The sequence below is a fragment of the Macaca mulatta genome, chromosome 5, assembly GCF_049350105.2.
Source record: "Macaca mulatta isolate MMU2019108-1 chromosome 5, T2T-MMU8v2.0, whole genome shotgun sequence".
Lineage (NCBI taxonomy): Eukaryota > Metazoa > Chordata > Mammalia > Primates > Cercopithecidae > Macaca > Macaca mulatta.
In genome coordinates this window covers 40,995,418-41,014,264 of record NC_133410.1, presented here as the reverse complement: position 1 = coordinate 41,014,264, position 18,847 = coordinate 40,995,418, and the positions used below count along the sequence as shown (strand labels likewise).

General features: G+C 45.1%; 1 protein-coding gene and 1 long non-coding RNA gene across 2 annotated transcripts in view; one reads left to right on the top strand and one right to left on the bottom strand.

The window, feature by feature from the left end:
* LOC144341146 (uncharacterized) overlaps positions 1-13,821 on the bottom strand; it is a 51,812-nt gene extending 37,991 nt beyond the window's left edge. The window contains exon 1 of the long non-coding RNA XR_013417829.1: positions 13,584-13,821. This is a non-coding gene — a long non-coding RNA (uncharacterized LOC144341146). The remainder of the gene's footprint in view (positions 1-13,583) is intronic.
* Positions 13,273-18,098, top strand: PHOX2B (paired like homeobox 2B). The gene is made up of 3 exons (XM_001098028.4): positions 13,273-13,800; positions 14,638-14,825; positions 15,852-18,098. Exons 1-3 carry the CDS (start codon positions 13,560-13,562, stop codon positions 16,365-16,367), a joined length of 945 nt encoding a protein of 314 aa, XP_001098028.1. The 5' UTR covers positions 13,273-13,559; the 3' UTR covers positions 16,368-18,098.
* Positions 18,099-18,847: the final 749 nt, after the last annotated feature.

Below are 18,847 nucleotides of genomic sequence, written 5' to 3'. Positions count from 1 at the left end.
GAGCCATGTATTATTTAATAGATGTTTGATGACTTTAATTCAACTATATCCTGGTGCCTACTAACAATTGCTTCCTTTCCAAAATACTCATAAATCACTCATTCCAAAATCCAATCTAGCAAGCACAATGTGCTCCCTAAGTACCAGTTCCCAAGAAAAGGAACCAGGGCTTCTTGGCAAAATGGCTGATGCCAGGTCTAGGCAAAAAGTGTAAAAGATGAGCCTAGAACATCTCGGAGTGCCAGTCAGTGAGGAAGCTATCAAAAGCAAGGAAGCTATCCAAGATAAAGAAGCTATCGAACATGATTAGGGGTTGTCAAAAACTGAGAAGTCAAACTGAAGAGGTTTCCAATGGCCAAAGCTTGGGTAATTTGATTAATAATTATAATAATTACTGCAATGAAAGAAAATACATAAAATATGTCTAAACGCAGGAGTTCATAATAATGGTAAATAAAAGGTAAGAATTCAGCATTTATCCTGCCTTTTCATATCTTACCATACTAACCATAGCTTAGGGACACAATAATATTTTCTTTATAGAAGCATTCTAACTAATACATTAACAAGGAGTGATATACTTAGAATATCACCATTGTACACCTACTAAATGAATGAAGTAATGTAGTCTAAGCCATGATAATCCATGGCTCCTAAAATCCTTAGTAAAAAGCTGATGAGAAGCTTTATAATGGATGGTTCCAGCAGACAACCCCTAAACCCCACAGATCAGACCTTACATGCTAAAAGGAGAGCTAACCAGCCTCCTGGTATGGTGCAGGAGGAAGTACACAGCACCACCTACATGGTATCCTTGCTAAAAACTTGCACATGATGCTATCAAGACTCTAGATTCAACTAGTAGTTTACATGAAATAATAGGATTTAGAGTGAAACAAGTCCATGGGTAGGTGACTGTGGGAAATCCTATAGTACATATGACCTGTTTCCTTTTCTTTTTTTCTTTCTTTCTTTTTTTTTTTTTGAAACAGAGTCTTGCTCTGTCGCCCAGGCTGGAGTGCAGTGGTGCAATCTTGGCTGACTCACTGCAAACTCCGACTCCTGGGTTCAAGCGATTCTCCTGCCTCAGTCTCCCAAGTAGCTGGGATTACAGGCATGTGCCACTATGCCCAGTTAATTTTTGTACTTTTACTAGAGATGGGGGTTTCTCCCTGTTGGCCAGGCTGGTCTCAAACTCCTGACCTCAGATGATCCACCCACCTCGGCCTCCCAAAGTACTGGGATTACAGGCATGAACCACCACGCCTTGTCTGACCTGCTTTCTTCTCAAATAAATTACAAGGAGGGAAAAAAAGCAGGGGCGGGAGAGGAATCTACAGATCAAAAAAGACTTAAGAGCCACAAAAATCAAATACAATGCATGGACCAGGCTTGGATTCTGATTCAAGTAAACCAACTACAACAAATGTTTGTGAGATTATCAGGGGAATCTGAACATCAGATATTTGAGGATACTAAGAAATTATTATTAATATTGTTGGTATCATAATTGTACTTGGATTGTGTATTTTAAGAAAAGAGTCCTTATCTTTTAGAGATAATACTGAAATATTTCAGGAGAAAATGATATGATATATTAAATTTGCCTCAAAACTACCTAGTAGGGAGGCAGTGGGGATTGGCATGAGGGGTGTAACAAGAACGGTTATGAATCAATCATTGTTGTATCTGAGTAAGAGGTTCATGCTTCCTTATATTTTCTCTCTTCTTTGAACATGTAAAATTTCCCACAATTATCTTTTAATCCAATCTAAAATTTTACCCAAAACTGTTATTGAGCTTACAGACCTGTTTCAGAACACACGTTCCCTTTCTGAAAATTCAAGCATTTGCCAGAAGAGCAGTTTTTTCATTCCTGCCTGATTCTCCATAATTCCACACAAATCACAGTCATGTGACCATCATAATGACCAGTTCTCTTGGTTCTCCAGGACAGTGTTCTTGCAGAACTCATTAGAGTAGTTGGACCCTTCCCAATCACTCTGTGCACATAGGGCTCTGGTCTCTGTCACCAGTGTTCACACTAGTCCTTTTCATACTGAAGCCCATTCTCTTTGACAGAAAAGACAAGATTAAAATAAGAGTTCTGGGCCGGGCATAGTGGCTCACTCTACCTGTAATCCCAACAGTTTGGGAGGCTGAGGTAGGAGGATCCCTTGAGGCCAGGAGTTCGAGACCAGCCTGGGCATCATAGTGAGACTTTGCCTCTAAAAAAAAATTATAAAAATAGCCAGGCATGGTGGCATGCACCTGTAGTCTCAGTTACTTGGGAGGCTGAGGAGGGAAAATCGCTTGAGCCCAGAAGATGAAGACTGCAGTGAGCTGTAATCATGCCACTGACAAAAATAAAATAAAATAAAATAAAATAAAATAATAAAAAAACTAAATAAGAGTTTTATTCAATTTTCTTTGTCATTTATCAACATTGAAAAAATACAATTCCTTTTATCATCTGGATCTAAACATACACAAAAGGATCCTTTGTCATCATTAGATTTTTATTTTTTAAATAAAGCTGACTGGGCTGGGCGTAGTGGCTCACACCTGTAATCCCAGCACTTCGGGAGGCCGAGGTGGGTGGATCATCTGAGGTCAGGAGTTCAAGATGCGCCTGACCAACATGGTGAAACCCTCTCTCTACCAAAAATACAAAAATTAGCTGGGTGAAGTGTGCATGCCTGTAACGTCAGCTGCTCAGGAAGCTGAGGCAGAAGAATCGCTTGAACCCGGGAGGCAGAAGTTACAGTGAGCCAAGATTGCGCCATTGCACTCCAGCCTGGGTGACAAGAGGGAAACTCCATCTCAAATAAATAAATAAATAAGTAAATAAATAAAGCTGGGCTGGACATTTTTCCTCTATTTTTCTAGATCTCTGTTATTCTTAAAAATTACCTGTTCCTGCTTTCCCTCTTTTTCATAGCATCACTAGTTTCTTTTGGCACCGTCTCCCCTTTCTTCAGAATTCTCACTCATTTACAATAGCACAGTAAAAAGAGAATGGGCTAAACTTTTTTGATGGAACTATGCAATGTTGGTGAGTATTGGAATGCGGACAGTGTCATATTCTGCTCTACAAGTATAAACTTGTATCACTTTCCTGGAAGGCAATTTTACAACTCCAAAGCCTTTTTAAACGTGTGTACTTTGTGACCAAGGAATTCCATTTTTAGGAATTAATCTTTGAGCTTCAAATCACTAACAAGTAAAAAAAAGAAAGAAAGAAAGAAATTGATCCTAAGAAAATTGATGTGCACAGATATTTAGCTAAAAGAATGTCCAAGGCAGCATTTTAAATATATTTTAAAAATTAGAAACAACTTAAATATATATTTAAAACACCAGGGTTGCCTAAATAAACTATGGTTTATCTTGCAGTGTAATATCATGTAGCCAAAAAAGATGACAGGTCAGGATATTTTATGACATGGGGAGATGTTTATAATATATAATTTAAGGGAGACCACTTGATTTTTTTAAATTTAAAAAAATTAAAATTTTTCTAAAAGTGAGAAACATGAACAAAACAGTTCATAGAGAATGTTTCTCATTTTAAAAAAATGTATGCATGGAAAAAAAGACTGAAAAATTATATGAGAAAGTTAAATTAATTCCTTTTATTCTCCTTTCCTCACACATGCTGTAACAATTTCCATAATGGATATTTATTATTTTGAAATTTAAAAAAGGAGGTAATCAATGAAATAGGAAGAGGGTACACAAGGCCAGCTTGGGCCACATCACAGTTTTCTCCCTTTGTTGGGTGCAGCCTGTTCTGGCCTGACCACCTCTCAACAGCAACCACTCACCTCCCCTGGGAGGGGCTTTGCTGCCCCGTCTCCATATGCAGAGACCAGGGGCAGCAGCAGTGACTCTTAGAGGGTTTTCAGCAGATAGGAGAAAGATCGCTGCCCAATAGCTGCTGAAAAAGGAATTTGCCCCAAGAATGTGAGCCTGGACAAGGCAAGGCCAAGAAGTCCAATCTGTCCTCAGCTCTGTCTCTGCAAGGGCACAATTTGGCCCCACCCTGGGGTTGTTTTAGAGCTTGGTGGCTCACCTCTCAGCAGTTAACACTGTTCATTCAAGAGGTTTCCCTGGGGTTTGGGTTAAAGCCATTGGCCTCTGCTCTGCAGTCTCTTGTGTGACTCACTGTTCTGTTTTGTTCATTATTATGTTCTACTTCCTTCCTAGCAGCCTCCCTGGCTCTTCTTGGAAATCCCTTTTCCTCCTTCTCTTCCTCAAGCCCAATTGCAATGATAAAGATTTATGAATATGCAAGGGAGTTGGCAGTGTTTGTGATTAGAATCCTTAGCCTTAGAGTTCTCTAGGCTGTGGTTTAACTTACTAGAGTAAACAAATCAGAGAGAGAGACAGAGTGGGGAGAGAGAGGGAGAGGGAGACAGAGACAGAGAGGGAGAGGGAGACGGAGAGGGAGAGGGAGAGAGAGAGGGTGAGAGAAAGAGATAGAGGGAGAGAGAAAAAGAGAGAGAGAGAAGAAAAGAAGTGTGTGTTTTAAAAGAAAAGAAGTATTATCCATTATATCTAACAGGGGAAATACTACAAACATGCATCACTGTGAGCATTTTATTGTCTTCTGGCTCCTAAGGTCTAGGACATGTGGTGCCTGTCCCTGAGTACTGGATTGCATTTGTTCTCAATTCTGAATCAGCTGAAATACACATTAAAATGCGTGATGCTGCAGCACCTTACTGGCAAACCCCACAAACCTCCTAAAGAAAACAAAATGAAACAAACAAACAGCAGCACCAGCACAGTCTTTTGGAAGCCCCGAAAAAGAAATATTTTTAAAGTTGTTGAATTCTAACTCATTTTTATATGTATTTCAAGGCTGAGTCCTTTAAGACAGTGAATGATTCCAGTGTTCCCGACATGCCTTTCGGTTACCTCTCTGACTGTGCTGATGAAGAATGCAAGAACGTGTTATTGGAATTAATTCTGGATATGATGGAGGCAACATAGAACCCTTGAGTACCAGGACAAAGGCAGCTTTCTTGTGGGTGGACAAAACGGGCATCTTCGTGGTGTGACAGGAACAACATAGAAAGTGCCATCTAAAATAGCTGCCCCCACTTCTAAAATACCTGCTGTGTCACCATCAGTACTTTCTTCCTCTGTGATACTGGGATCTCGGTATCTTCACTTGAAAATATACCTGGCGGGGATAACACACAAAATCCTAAGACCCTCATGCAAAGGATGGAGGAACAGAAGAGAATCAGTCTCCTCTCTCCTGTTCTTCATGGAGCCCTCTTTATGAATCTCAAAATACTGCTTTGATTTCCCAGTATACACACTATCCCTTATGTCCTTTCTTTCACGTAAGAATATATGTAAAGAAGGTTCCCAGACAACCCCCTCTCCACCAAATCAATGAACAGAATGTTAGGATTGAAAATAATTTCACAAAATCGTTATTATGATCCCTGAAGCAATTAAGGTCTTTCCCCAGCTTGAGCAGTGACAGGTGCAATGGCCAGGCCATCCAGTGTGAGTTTTAGACCCTGCAAGGTCAGCATCCAGACTTTCTTGTGGGTGTCCCCACTTTCAGGTCCAGTGGCTCCCCTTCCTCTCGGATGCCTGTGGTTCTTGGGTTTGCTTCATCTCAAAAATTAGCTTTCAAGACAATATCTGAACCCCTTCTAGTCTAAGGTGCAGATTTCCAGCACATAGTAGGTAATTAATAAATACAGGTTGAATGAGTGAATGAATGAATGGATTAAGCACCATTAAGCGCTGCCAAACCCAGGGAAGTATGTTAATGAGGATCACTAGACCCAAGTTACTGAAGTGAAGGTCTTGCCAGAAAATGTGAGAGAGGGTTTTTGCTTTGAAGTATCTTCCTGGGTCCCCTGAAATCTCAGCACTGTGCAGGACTGTGGGTTCTGCCTGTGCTAACACTCTACTTCTCTAACATCTCTTGCATCCCTTTAGTTCTCTTTATCCTACACTGCTATTCTCTGGCTGAAAAATCCATTATTCCTTGACTAGCATTGTGCTACAGCCTTCTAATTTATCTCTTGGCTTCTCTTTTCCATCATCCCCTCCTCCCCAAATCACATGACCTTGCATCCATAATCCTGTAGGGTCTGATTCCAGATCTATTGCTCTTATCTTGTATTTCATCACACACCTCTCGGTGTGTCCCAGCCCCCATCAATTCTGCCCTAACCAAAAGCTAAATTGAACCACTTAGAAATTCACAAACACTCTATGTTCTGTCTGGTTTTGGAGCCTTTGATTGTTGCTGACATACTGGGAAACTTCTTTTCCTCTTCATCACCATTTGCTCACTCTCACTCACTGCTTAGTACCCAGTATAGATGTCACCTCTTCCAGAAGCCTTCCCTGAGATTCTAAGGAAATATATGTCCATTGTGGGTCTGCTGGGTTCTTTACTTCATGGTGTCTTCACTCTGAAACTCAGACTAACAAAGCAGTCACCATCTGGAGCATAGAAGAGGGCAAAAAAGGGAGGGTTGAGACTTGGATGCTAGCTCTCAAAGCTTCCACCTGGAAGTCACACTTTAACACTTCCATTCAATTGTCATTGGTCAAAGTAAGTCACACAGCCATATCTAACTTCTAGGGGGCAGGGAAGTGAAATCACATTATATGCCTAGAAGTGAAGAGAAAGAGAACCATTTGTAAAACAACCGTAGTGATTTACATATTCAAGTAAGTGGAGGCCTGGAAAACCCCCAGTGGATCTGATAACCTTATCGAGAAATATTTAATTTGCATGAGGGTAGTGGAAGCCATATTACAGGACGCTATGGAGTGATCGAAAAGTAAAGAAATAATGACAGTGAGAAGAGATAGTTCCTTCAAGATGTTTGACTGTAAAGGGCAGACGAGAGGTAAGTGGTGGTGGGTTGTGGCCAAGGAAGGATAAAGAGTTGGTTGGTAATTTGTATGAGCATGTTTAGAGAACAACAGGATATGTCCAGACAAGCAGATGAGAGTTTGAAGATCCATGAGAGAGGAAGAATTGGGTAGGGTCCTTGAGCTAGCAAAAGAGATCAAACTCCAAAGTATGATAGAGGGATTGGCCTTAGATAAGACTAGGCTTCCCTCCTCCAAGTAGCAGGAGCAATGGAGAATGAGTGGGTGCAGAAGTTGATCGATTTATAGATTGAAACGTAGGAGGTTGAGGGAATTCTTGTCCAGTGGCGTCTGTTATCATTGTGAAATCAAGTTATATAAAGCTGTCATAATGTGTTCCACTTAGAGAAATTTAGGAAATCATTATAAGAAAAAGGGAGAGAGATTCTCCTTTGTAACACTTGTGATTTCCTAGAACAATGGTTAGGAGGATGCTAAGCATATCTCACCCCCACCCCCACTCCCACCCCTGTGCCACAGTTGAGCCCTATTTTAGGCACCATGGCAGCTTTGATTGCCAAATGCAATCTCCTAAGCACATGTATGTGCCTGGTAAAAAATGGTTCATCTATAGTAGTTGGAAGTAGGAGTTTGAATATAGCTGTTAAATGAAAATCTGTTTCTGCCCAAACTTACCCAAAAATATACTGAGATATTATTAACGCTGAAGGTTTTGCCCTTATTTCCTTCCTGTCTTTAACCTGAAAATGATTTCTCAGCCCATACTATACTCACACAGCTCAGGTCATTGCTTGGCTAAGAAAGATAATCTTGTCTGACCATTTTCTTTGGAGCGTAATAAGTTGCCTTCAAGGTCTTAGGACATTGCTACCTTAGGATGCTGCTCTTCCAGTTATTTTGGGAGCTGCTGGCTCAAAAAAAATCATAATCCCATCTACAAGTTCTCTTCTGCACCCTGCAAGCTTGGTCAGGGCTCATGATTACTTTTTTCCCTCCTTCTTCAAATAGGGCTTTTTTTTTTTTTTTCTTTCTGGGTTTAGACAGAGAGGGCTTCCTAGCTAATTTAATTTTGGTTCTCCTTTGTTACAAGCAGATGTCACTTTTACATCTGTGTCACTTTTACATTAAATACCCCATGTCTCCCCACCGACCAGCCCAGCAGATGTTACTACTATTAGCCAAACTCCAGCAAAAAGGTAACAGGCAGCCCCTTCTGCTAATTATAGCATTGTGGGAGTGAAGAGAAGAGGAGGGGAGGAGTGGAGTGGGGCTTTTAAATGTCCTGAAAAGTTCTTAAAATAATGCATTTTGGAGATCTGTACACCATCACCTATATAACACATACACATGGGGTACCTTCAAAGTTAATCCAGATACAGAAACATCATCTATGAGTTAGCCATAAAAGTTCAACCCAAACCCACACAGCTAACCCAGGGCAAATGCCTTTCAAAGTGAGATCACCCTGAACATACTAACGTTTACATACAACATAAATCACCATATTAATTATGCATAAATACTGTATATAATATTATAAGACAAAACATAATTAACCTATCTAATACAAATATACCTTCCAGTAAATTCCAAAAAAAAAATAAAATTATCTGCCTGGTTGCTTTCTTTTCTCCCATTTGATATCCTAGAGCCTGCTTTTTGATTTAGCCTACCCTCTTCCACATGCATTATAAACGTGCAATAGGAAAAATGCTGTGTCTATGCACCATCTAAATCTCAAAGTCAAGTGTTTAATATACAATTCTAGGAGACTGTACCAACATCATCATCACTGCCATCATCATAATACTGGTGACTAACAGTCACTGGATTCTTTCCATGTGCCAAGCACTGTGTTAATTGCTTTGTATACGCTATTGTCAATCAGTTAATAATTGTTAGTCTCACAGTGCCAGGAGGTTAGTTACCAGAACCTCAAAGAGTTTCTATTATGAAACGTGTATCATGGTTGCTAGGCAAATGGAAAATGTGGTGGAAATTCTAAAATGCTATGAGAATGTACTGGGTCATCAGATGTGGGGCTACTGTGACTGGTATGCTTTCTGTTCCGCGGAAATAGTGTCCCAGTAAATTCTGTCTAGGTTATTTTCTTAGTGCAGGTGAGTGGGAAAGACTGCTGTCTGCTGAAGTCTTTTTGGAGAAACCCAAGGACAAATCTTGTCTATTCATTCTCGGTTGAAGGAATGTTGGTTCTGTATTGAGTATGCCAGACAGTGGGCTAGCTGTGCTGGGATAATTTGGATGCAGCATCAAATAAAGCAATCAAAAAGAGAATTCCTCTGAAACTCTCACTGGTATTTAATATTTTATTCATTCCCATGTTATTGTGCTTCGCCTGCGGTAAAACAGCCTCGAAACAGCCTCCTAGGAGTGAGGCATTAGGAGGCTGACAAGCGTTTTCCCATGAATCGCTACTACAATACAATGGCATTTTGTTTGCTGTTTTGTTTCCTTGTCTTCTAACATTCTTTCTGACTTTCAAGGAAAAAAAAGAAGAAAAAGAAACCCTTCTATGAATGGTGAAGAAAAGGAAAGAAAAGTTTCTTTTAAACTTTCAACCTTTTTCAGTTGGTATTGAGTAGCATGTAAACATTTTTTTTTTTTTTCTGATAGTATATATGCTGGTAATCTCTTCCTTTTCGGTGTTTTAAATGGCCTTTTCCCCTCCTTTTATCACATAGCATTGCCTTTCCATTATTGATTCAGAAAATCGGCAGGGGGAAAAAGTCAACCGTGTACGCATACTAAGAAAGGGAAGGCAGAGGCAGATGGATCAAACTCATCCATCTATCCATGTAGTCATTTATCTATCAATCCGTCCTGTTACCCACCCGCCTCTATTAAAATAAATAGCAGGCACTGTACACATTGCTGGTTGGCTGAAGTTGTGATCCGGACAAAAGGTCTGTTTGGGGAAAGGATGCTGAAGCTTAATTCTATTTGTGCCGGTTGAAAATCAGGAGGGGTTTTTCTACACTTCACTTTTATTAGATTATTTCTTATAGATGGTTTCTTTTTTCCTCCCAGACGCGTGGTGGAGGCTGCTGAAGCAGTTGGTCTATAGTTGGAATAATTAAATTAACCATTTAGTACAACTTTTAGGGGAGAGCTCGCGTGTAGAAAGCACAACTGGAACAAAACAGGGCGCTGGGGCTGGGGCTCTGGCCTGGCCCAGCCCCGCACGCCTTTCATCTCCAAGCAGAAGCAGGACCCCGGGCCACAAAAGAGGGGCAGAGGGACGATAGGCCAGGGGTGGTGGGGGAGGGATGGTGACACTGAACAAAATAAACCTACAAGGTCTACAAAGGGGAAAATGAAGTCAAGCACATTTGCTCATCCGACCGTGTGGGCCCGGCGCTGAAAGGTCTGGTGGTACAAAGGCCAGAAGGCTCACGGCACCCCGACCCGGGGCGGTCGGCAGCAGGGGGTGCCCGGAGATGGCTGGCTAAGCGGCCCGGGACCGCGAGGCAGGGAGGGACCCCAGGACCGGGAGGGAGCGAGCCCCGGACCTGCCCCTTGACCGCTCCCCGACACCCTCCGCGGTCAAGCACTTCCCTTGCCAGCGCTGCTCGGCAGAGACCTCGCCCAGATCACTCCGCTTCTCCCTTTGACACCCTCTGACGCCCCGTCAGTATCCAGGTCCCCTGAGTTGCTCACTGAACTCCCCACCCCAACACTCCCTTTCGCCCAGGAAGTGCCTCTGTGCACCATCTAAGTTTCCAAGTTCCACATCTTCACCTAAGAGCCATCCTCAGAAACTGCCAACGTGAACCCCTCTACTCCGAGCTCCCAGCACTTTTTAGGTCCTCGTCTCGCCTCCTCCCTAAAAACTAACGGGGCCTGGGGACTGTCAGCAAACTTAGGACCCACGGTGAAATTGCCCTGCAGTCGGCTCAGGCGTAGGGATCAGAGCCGGGGCGCACAGCAGTGGCGCGGCACCCAGCCGTAGCTTCCGGAGCGGAGTGCGCGCTCTGTACCACGCGGAGACACATCCCGGGTACACTAAGACTCTAGCACCAAGTGGAGTGTGAACCTAGTTACTGTCAAAAATAGGCCTTGGAGCCGAAACACATCACTTCCTGGCCACTCCTGGTCACTCTCTTCTGCAGGGAAACGCGCTTAAACCCTGCAGCAGAGGAGCGGGCTGGCGGTGGACAACCCGGCCTGTGCTCCCTACATCCACATCTCCCGAGTGCAGGCCTCGGCGGCAGAGTTGCGTTCAGAAAACCAGCAAGCACATCCCCCAACCCGAAATCCGAGGGAACGAAGAAACTTGGACGATCTCAGCCTTGTGCTTGACAACCTATCCCCCACCTCCCTTAAGTGGCTGGGGAGGGGGATGAGCGTGGGGGAAAATTCCATGTGTGGAGTCCAAAGGGATACAGCCACCTCCCGGCCCAAATGCAGATTCATATTCATGAGAGCAGGATAAATAAAGACAAATCTCCGCTGTAATAGCACTTGGATTCGCATCCGTCTTAGCTGGCCTTTAGGTTTAGGGGACTGAAGACAGATGTTTGCATCCCTTTTCTCCTCTTGTCTGGTGACCATAAAGAAAAACCATTTAGAGCGTTGCAATTTGTTTCCCGCCGCAGTAAAACCTTGTACACATTTATTTTCATTTCACCCCCGTGCACAAAAAAGTGCACACTGGTCACCAAGGGCCCTTCTTTATCAAATACGCATTGTACAACATACAACTGCAATAAAACTATCAGCCCTCCCCGTAAAACTATCACCAGGATCCTCGGTAGGTCCGGCTCCCTGCACTCCCGACTTTAGCGCTTCCTCACGCACCGAGGATTTGCAACCACCTGAAACGAGCCTGAAACTCACCCTGCAGAGAAGCACAAGGCTGGGGGACCGCTGTCCCTGTTTAATCCATTACTGCGTCCGCAGCAGTTTAGTGCGCAATAAAACACGGTGGCAGGGGAGAGCGGGCGCCCATCCACTCCCCGGCACTAGCATCGAATTAAACCACTTAGTTTGGCAAACACTGAACGCCTAAATGCCCCTATAAAGACTTTATGAGTTTGTTACTTTAATTACTGACTTGTTACAGAGCACATAAAGGGGGTAATGAATGCAATAAAACTAATTATCTACACATTTAATTCATATAAAATATCCAGGGTTTGTTTACACCACACGGCGATTCAACTAAGCTTTCCCCCTCTTGTCCACCGAGAGGAAGGATTTAATGAAATAGTTTCCCTCATTCTGCTAGGGCCTAACGAACCAAATGAAAATTACCCTCCGCTTAAATCATGGGGCCACCGAGGTCCACAAATCACTGCTCGCTTCTTTGTCTGTGCCTCGCTGCCAGCACCCAAAAGCCTGAGGAATCGGACAAGAAAGGTGCCCGACCTGGAGCCATTGCCTGGGCATTTACATGGCAAGAATTTCGCTCACTGTCGTCCGCAAACCTAAAAGGCAAACAGACACAATCCCCGGGTCTGTGGAGGATTGTGGGCACCTGAAATAAAATAGAGGAGAGAAAGAGGGAGAGCGCCCGAAAGAGATGAAAGAGGAGATACATTTGGGTACGCTTCATGCTCGCTTGCCAGTTATGGCGTAATTAAAACGAACAACCTCACTGAAACTCCAAACCAACCAAATGCAAACCTTGCGCTAATGCAAACAGACACAGAACTGAGCGCAAAGAACACAACGGTTGAGAATCCAGATGTTTTACATTCAAAAGCTTTCCTCAGATTTTTTTTTATTATTATTTTTAAGTGGCTGTATACCCTGAGTCTCTTGAAAGCACATTTAGCTGCAAGGAGAAATGCAATTTATAAGATGCTTTCTCTCTCTCTCTCTCTCTCTCTCTCTCTCTCTCTCTCTTTTTTTAACCTCTTCTACCAGGTGTATTTTTAAAGAAATCCGCTTATCGTTCACATAAACCCCCTTGACCCACTTACTCTATGTTACAGGGCGCCTGAGTCTTGCCAATGTCCCAGTCCTTTACAACATTTCATGCACTTCGGGGGGTAGGCTTGTTGTTAAATTGAGCGTGTAACACTCTTACAAAACAGGTTTTCTATGACATCAAGGTTTCTTCTCCCTAACTGAGGGGAAAAAAAAGAAGAGGACGAAAAAGGGGGAAAACACACACACTATCTCAATTTATGCCTAAGGTATATGATCAGTTAAAAAGGCTTAAAAGCTCGGGGAAATTGGATCAGGGAGAATCGTCACCCAACTTTCATTATTTCCAAGTAGTGTGATTGAATTAAAGGGCAGGGAGCTGGTTAGAAGGGAGGATCAGGGGCTCGGTGCGTAATGGTGTGGTATTAAATTCTAATTAGAGATGCAGGAATCAATGATAGGGAGGTTGGACAGCTCAGTTCCCCAGTGCCAGCCCAATAGACGGATGAGTTATTGTCATGTAAAAAGCGCCAGCAATAAGACCAACCGCTTTGCTATTGTCCAAGTGGAAAGAGCCAAGTTTATTATGAGGACTATATGCTCTAGAGACCTCAGACAAGGCATCTCATAGGAGGCTTTTTCATAAAACTAGGCTCTGCTGGTAGTAAGGAGGCCAGTTTGGAGGCAGGCGTTGAGCTGTGCACATCTCCCCACTCCAGCCACCTTCTCCATATCCATCTTTTATTTCATTTTTCCACTTGGCTGAGCCATCCAGAACCTTTTCAATGTATAAAATGGAATATTCTTACCTCAATTCCTCTGCCTACGAGTCCTGTATGGCTGGGATGGACACCTCGAGCCTGGCTTCAGCCTATGCTGACTTCAGTTCCTGCAGCCAGGCCAGTGGCTTCCAGTATAACCCGATAAGGACCACTTTTGGGGCCACGTCCGGCTGCCCGTCCCTCACGCCGGGATCCTGCAGCCTGGGCACCCTCAGGGACCACCAGAGCAGTCCGTACGCCGCAGGTAAGGACCTTCAGCTTTCTCAGCGGAGGAAGCCGCCTTTCCGCCCGTATATAGGAAGCCTTGATTGCATTTGAAAATGGAAATGTGTTTAGTATTTACCAAACGAAATTTGCTTACACAAATGAAAGAATTTATCACGTTAGAAGCGATTGCAGGGAGGGGTAATTCACTTACAGGGTTACACTATCCTAGTCACACCCGAACCGCCAACAAAATTATCTTAAGCTGCCAAAATGATAGGCATAATTTATTTACTTTGCGATGAGACGTAAAGCTTAGAAAATAATTAAATAACAAAGAGTAAAGCTCATTACTGGCAGTGTCTCTTTTTTTAAGAACCGACAGCGGCTCACACCTCTTTGGCTGGTCATTTTTATGATTATTTCTTTAATTTATTATTATTTTTTTGCAGCACTTTCTCCCAACTTTTGAGCCGGGTCAACTTTCTGAGAATTGAAAAGTTTCCAAAGTGGAACTGTTTGGTAACTTCTTTCCTGGCTCCCTGATACTCCTACTGAGGTTTTTGGATGTTTTTTCCTCTCTGGTTTTTTCCTGCTGAAAGCACTATCCCCAGTCCGTCACATCGCGCTGTTTCAATCCACCCAAAGGCGCTTGTGCCGGAAACGACTCCGCCAAGTACGAAGTTTGAGCCCGGGTTTCCGTAGATAACAAATTTGCTCGGTTTCTTCCTGCAGCTTCTCCGTGCGATTCTCTGCGCGGGTGTAGGTAGCGGCTGCCGGATGACCTGACCTTGGAGTCCCCACATTCTAGCTCCACGGCCGGCGCGCTGCTGGCTGATTCGCTCACTTTCTATCTCCTCTGTCATACTCTATCTAGTTCCTTACAAACTCTTCACGGACCACGGCGGCCTCAACGAGAAGCGCAAACAGCGGCGCATCCGCACAACTTTCACCAGTGCGCAGCTCAAAGAGCTGGAAAGGGTCTTCGCGGAGACTCACTACCCCGACATCTACACTCGGGAGGAGCTGGCCCTGAAGATCGACCTCACAGAGGCGCGAGTCCAGGTACGCGCGCCTGGAAACCGACCCAGCTTCTCCGCACTGATCCGGGGAGGTGTCGGGGTGAGGGGCGGCTGGTGAAATTCGAAGTCCTGGAACCTCGAGTGAGAAAGACCTAGAGCCCCAGGGCCGATCAGAAATACTGGATTTGGTGTGGCTGTACGTTCGAGAAAGGCTTAGAGCGCGCGCTCTTGGCATTTTATTTCCAGCTGCGAAGTGTTTCCCACCCGAGCAGAGACATGGGGGGCCTTGGGACGTGGATGAACAAGGCAATTTCGGGGACAGGAAGTGCCTATGGTGGAAGGTGTGCAGACTTTGCTCCCGTATTATAAGTCTTTCCTTCCTTTGTTTCTTTTTTCCCAAATGCCTCCTAACTCAAGTGCTTTTAACCTGGCCCCATGGCATATAGGTGCATTTTCCCGAAAACTATGACTTGCATCAGATTTGCAAAGGGTCTGTGACTTCATGAAGGTCAAGAACCATAACTTACTCTAAACTGTTAGACACAGGTGCGCTCACGAGTTGGCCACAGCGCCTCTCTGGGTGAGCCCTCGACCGAGAAGCGGTACGCACCATCGCATGCTCTTCCAGGCCCAAAGGCCCGGGATGGGCGTCAGAGCAAACCCAGAGGATCCCTTTTCCTTCTACCAATTAGAGTTGAACTTTAGAACTTAGGCTTAGGATTGAATGACGAGCTCGGGGCTTGCTCAAGAAGCAGACTGAACAGAAGTCCACCAAAATAAGGCCTTCCCTTTCAGGGTCTTTCTGGGACCTGTAGCTTTTTAAACTCTGCCGCAAGCCTTCATTTCCCTGGCGTGCTCACTCCCCCTAAGAAAGTTTCTCCGAAGATGCACAGCAGCAAGAAGCGGTAGACTTGGTGGACTGGGTGCGCGCAGGGGTGACCACGGCTCATGGGGAGGAGGGTGTTAAAACAAGCCGAAGTAGAACGTGGGCCACCCTAATCGTTGCTTTTCTTTCCCATTTTCCTCTTTCTTCCCCTGCTTCATCGTCTCTCCTTCCGTCTTGGGCCAGGTGTGGTTCCAGAACCGCCGTGCCAAGTTTCGCAAGCAGGAGCGCGCAGCGGCAGCCGCGGCGGCCGCGGCCAAGAACGGCTCCTCGGGCAAAAAATCTGACTCCTCCAGGGACGACGAGAGCAAAGAGGCCAAGAGCACCGACCCGGACAGCACTGGGGGCCCAGGTCCCAACCCCAACCCCACCCCCAGCTGCGGGGCGAATGGCGGCGGCGGCGGCGGGCCCAGCCCCGCGGGAGCTCCAGGGGCGGCGGGGCCCGGGGGCCCGGGAGGCGAACCCGGCAAGGGCGGCGCAGCAGCGGCGGCGGCGGCCGCAGCAGCAGCGGCGGCGGCCGCGGCAGCGGCAGCAGCTGGAGGCCTGGCTGCGGCTGGGGGCCCTGGACAAGGCTGGGCTCCCGGCCCCGGCCCCATCACCTCCATCCCGGATTCGCTTGGGGGCCCCTTCGCCAGCGTCCTATCTTCGCTCCAAAGACCCAACGGTGCCAAAGCCGCCTTAGTGAAGAGCAGTATGTTCTGATCTGGGATCCTGCGGCGGCGGCGGCGGCGACAGCGGGCGAGCCAGGGCCCGGGCGGGCGAGTGGGCGAGCGGGTAGGCCCAAGGCTATTGTCGTCGCTGCTGCCATGGCTTTTTCATCGAGGGCCTAAAGTAATCGCTCTAAGAATAAAGGGAAAAAGGCGTCGCCCTCATTTCAGCCCCACTCCTACCCCCCTTCCTCAACTCCCAAACAAAACAAAACAAACTTCCCTGGCTTCGCACCTGCCTGGGGCCGCGCATCGGGGCCTGGGCTCCTGCTGCTGACCGGGGGTTGTGAGCAGCGCGGCCTGGACGCGGGGGCACTCTCAGGGGGCTGTGTCTGCGTGTCAGTTTGTGTCTGTCTCGGGGAATGTATGACTGTGGCCCAAGCAGGTGACAGGAAGAGATGGGGGCTCGCAACCAACTCAGTGACTTGTTTAGGAAAAAAAAAAAAAAAGACAAAAAAGTAAAAATAAAAACAAAAAGTTGGAAGACAGAAACCATTAAAAAACAAAAAGCTAACAACCCAGAAAGGTTTAAAAAACATAAGGAAAAAAAAAGACAAATTAAAGGAGGGGCTGGGGAGAAGCTGCAGCTGGAACTGAAGATTCGATCTTGTGAACCCCTAAATCCGCTCCCTCCTAACAGCACGGATTCTCTTGGGGCTCTTCTTCAGGGAAGAGTAGGGACGCCTTTCCAGCCCCCCCTTCCTGTCCTGTCCTTGGGTTCAGGTCACTGCGGCGACGACTCGCTCAGACTGTCCCGGTGGCCGGAATGACTTTCTCGCTCCCCCTTGCCTGTCCCACCTCGCTGAACACTATCCCGCCATTAGGGCATCGGAACCCCACACAGTTGCAACTCCCAACCCCGAATCTTTGCAGCCGTTGGGCCCTGAAAGATGCCCTATCCATGAGATGCCTTTTCATCTACAAACTCTGCAAAATGTGTCTCATGTTTCGCAACTCTTTTTTTCCCCCTTGCTCCCGCCTACCCCGTTGGCATTTTCTTCTTCCACCAGCTTTTACTGAACTTTTTGGCACTGCTGTGGATTGGAGTCAATTGCAGTCCACATAACTGGCTGCAGAAAAATCTACCGAGCAAGGAAAAGGCACACACACGTTTGCAGAAGTGTCTCGGTTTGCATTTCTGTTGGAATGATCCGAACTGGACTCACATCCTGTATGGTGGATGGACTGTATATTGAGGGTTCCATTCTTCGCGCAGTTTAGACATCTCTGTTTTGATTTTTTTGTTGTTATTTTTATTTTAAAAGGCACAAACTCTAGATATTAGTTGAATGTTGAGGCTTTAACTTTTTCGGTGTCTTTCTACAACTGTGTTCTGTGACTCAATTGTATCGTGTTAATATCAGTACAGACCGTCTCCTCTACGTGACCGTATAATGTTTTTCTCTTCTTGTAGTCTCTATGGCGTGTCTTTATGGTGTAATAAGGTTCTCACGGGTTCAATCTTTTGTGTTTAGAGAGGCCACAGTTCAGACAATGGTATATATTTTTGTTATCAGGTGCATGTCTGTCTGATTTCTTTTTTTTCCTGTTGGACTATGTTTGTGAACATAATTGTCATAAGTTATGTTTCAGATTTTTGAATTTATTTATATGTGTTATAATGAATGCTTCTATTTAAAAGGGAAATATTTCTACATGTGCATATAGTTTTCCAAGAGTGTACCATTAACTTGATTGTTGATAATAAAAACAAAAAGCAAGTTTAGCAATTGAATTCTTCTTTTTCTTGATTCATTTTTTTTGGGTTGGTAATTTTTTAAAGTTTTATTTTAAAAGGATAAGGGAAGATAAAGGAAATTGTACTAAAAATAGCAAGAACCCCACTTGGCTCTGGACATCCAGGTGGGTTGTGACATCTAAACCCATGCAGCCAAATTCAGCCAAATATAAAATTTAGTGCTTCAGAGAGCAGGGAGGATTCTTGTCCATGCTTTTCTGTCCCCTAGAAGCACACCAGGGATTGATAAAATTGTTCACATCTGGCTGCGGATATGTGGACTAAGTAGCAGCCAAGGCAGGATTTGAATTCAGGTCTTTGAGGTGGACTTAAAATGACAGTGGATTCTGCATGCAGGTGCCTTCAAGACCAGTGATGTCCGGCAAGGTCTGGGCTGTCCAGCTCCCCAAAACCCTGCAGACTGCTGACACCCCAGGACACCCGACAAGCTCCATGTGTGCAGGTGATCAAGTGCTATATGGAACAGGGTGTGCCTTCCATGCATTTTCTCATCTATCCTTCAAAACAAGACCATGAAGCAGGTACAATTCCTATCCTCTGTTTTCTTTTAAATAGGTGAGGGAATGGAGGCAACAGAGACTTAACCTGCTGAAGCACCCCTGGTTTATGAGTGATGGGGCCAGCCTTGAAACGAGAAAATTTCATTCTAGAGCCTGTGACATTTAACTATACCAGTGGTTCTCAAAGTGTGGCTCCTGTACCAGCAGCATCAGCCT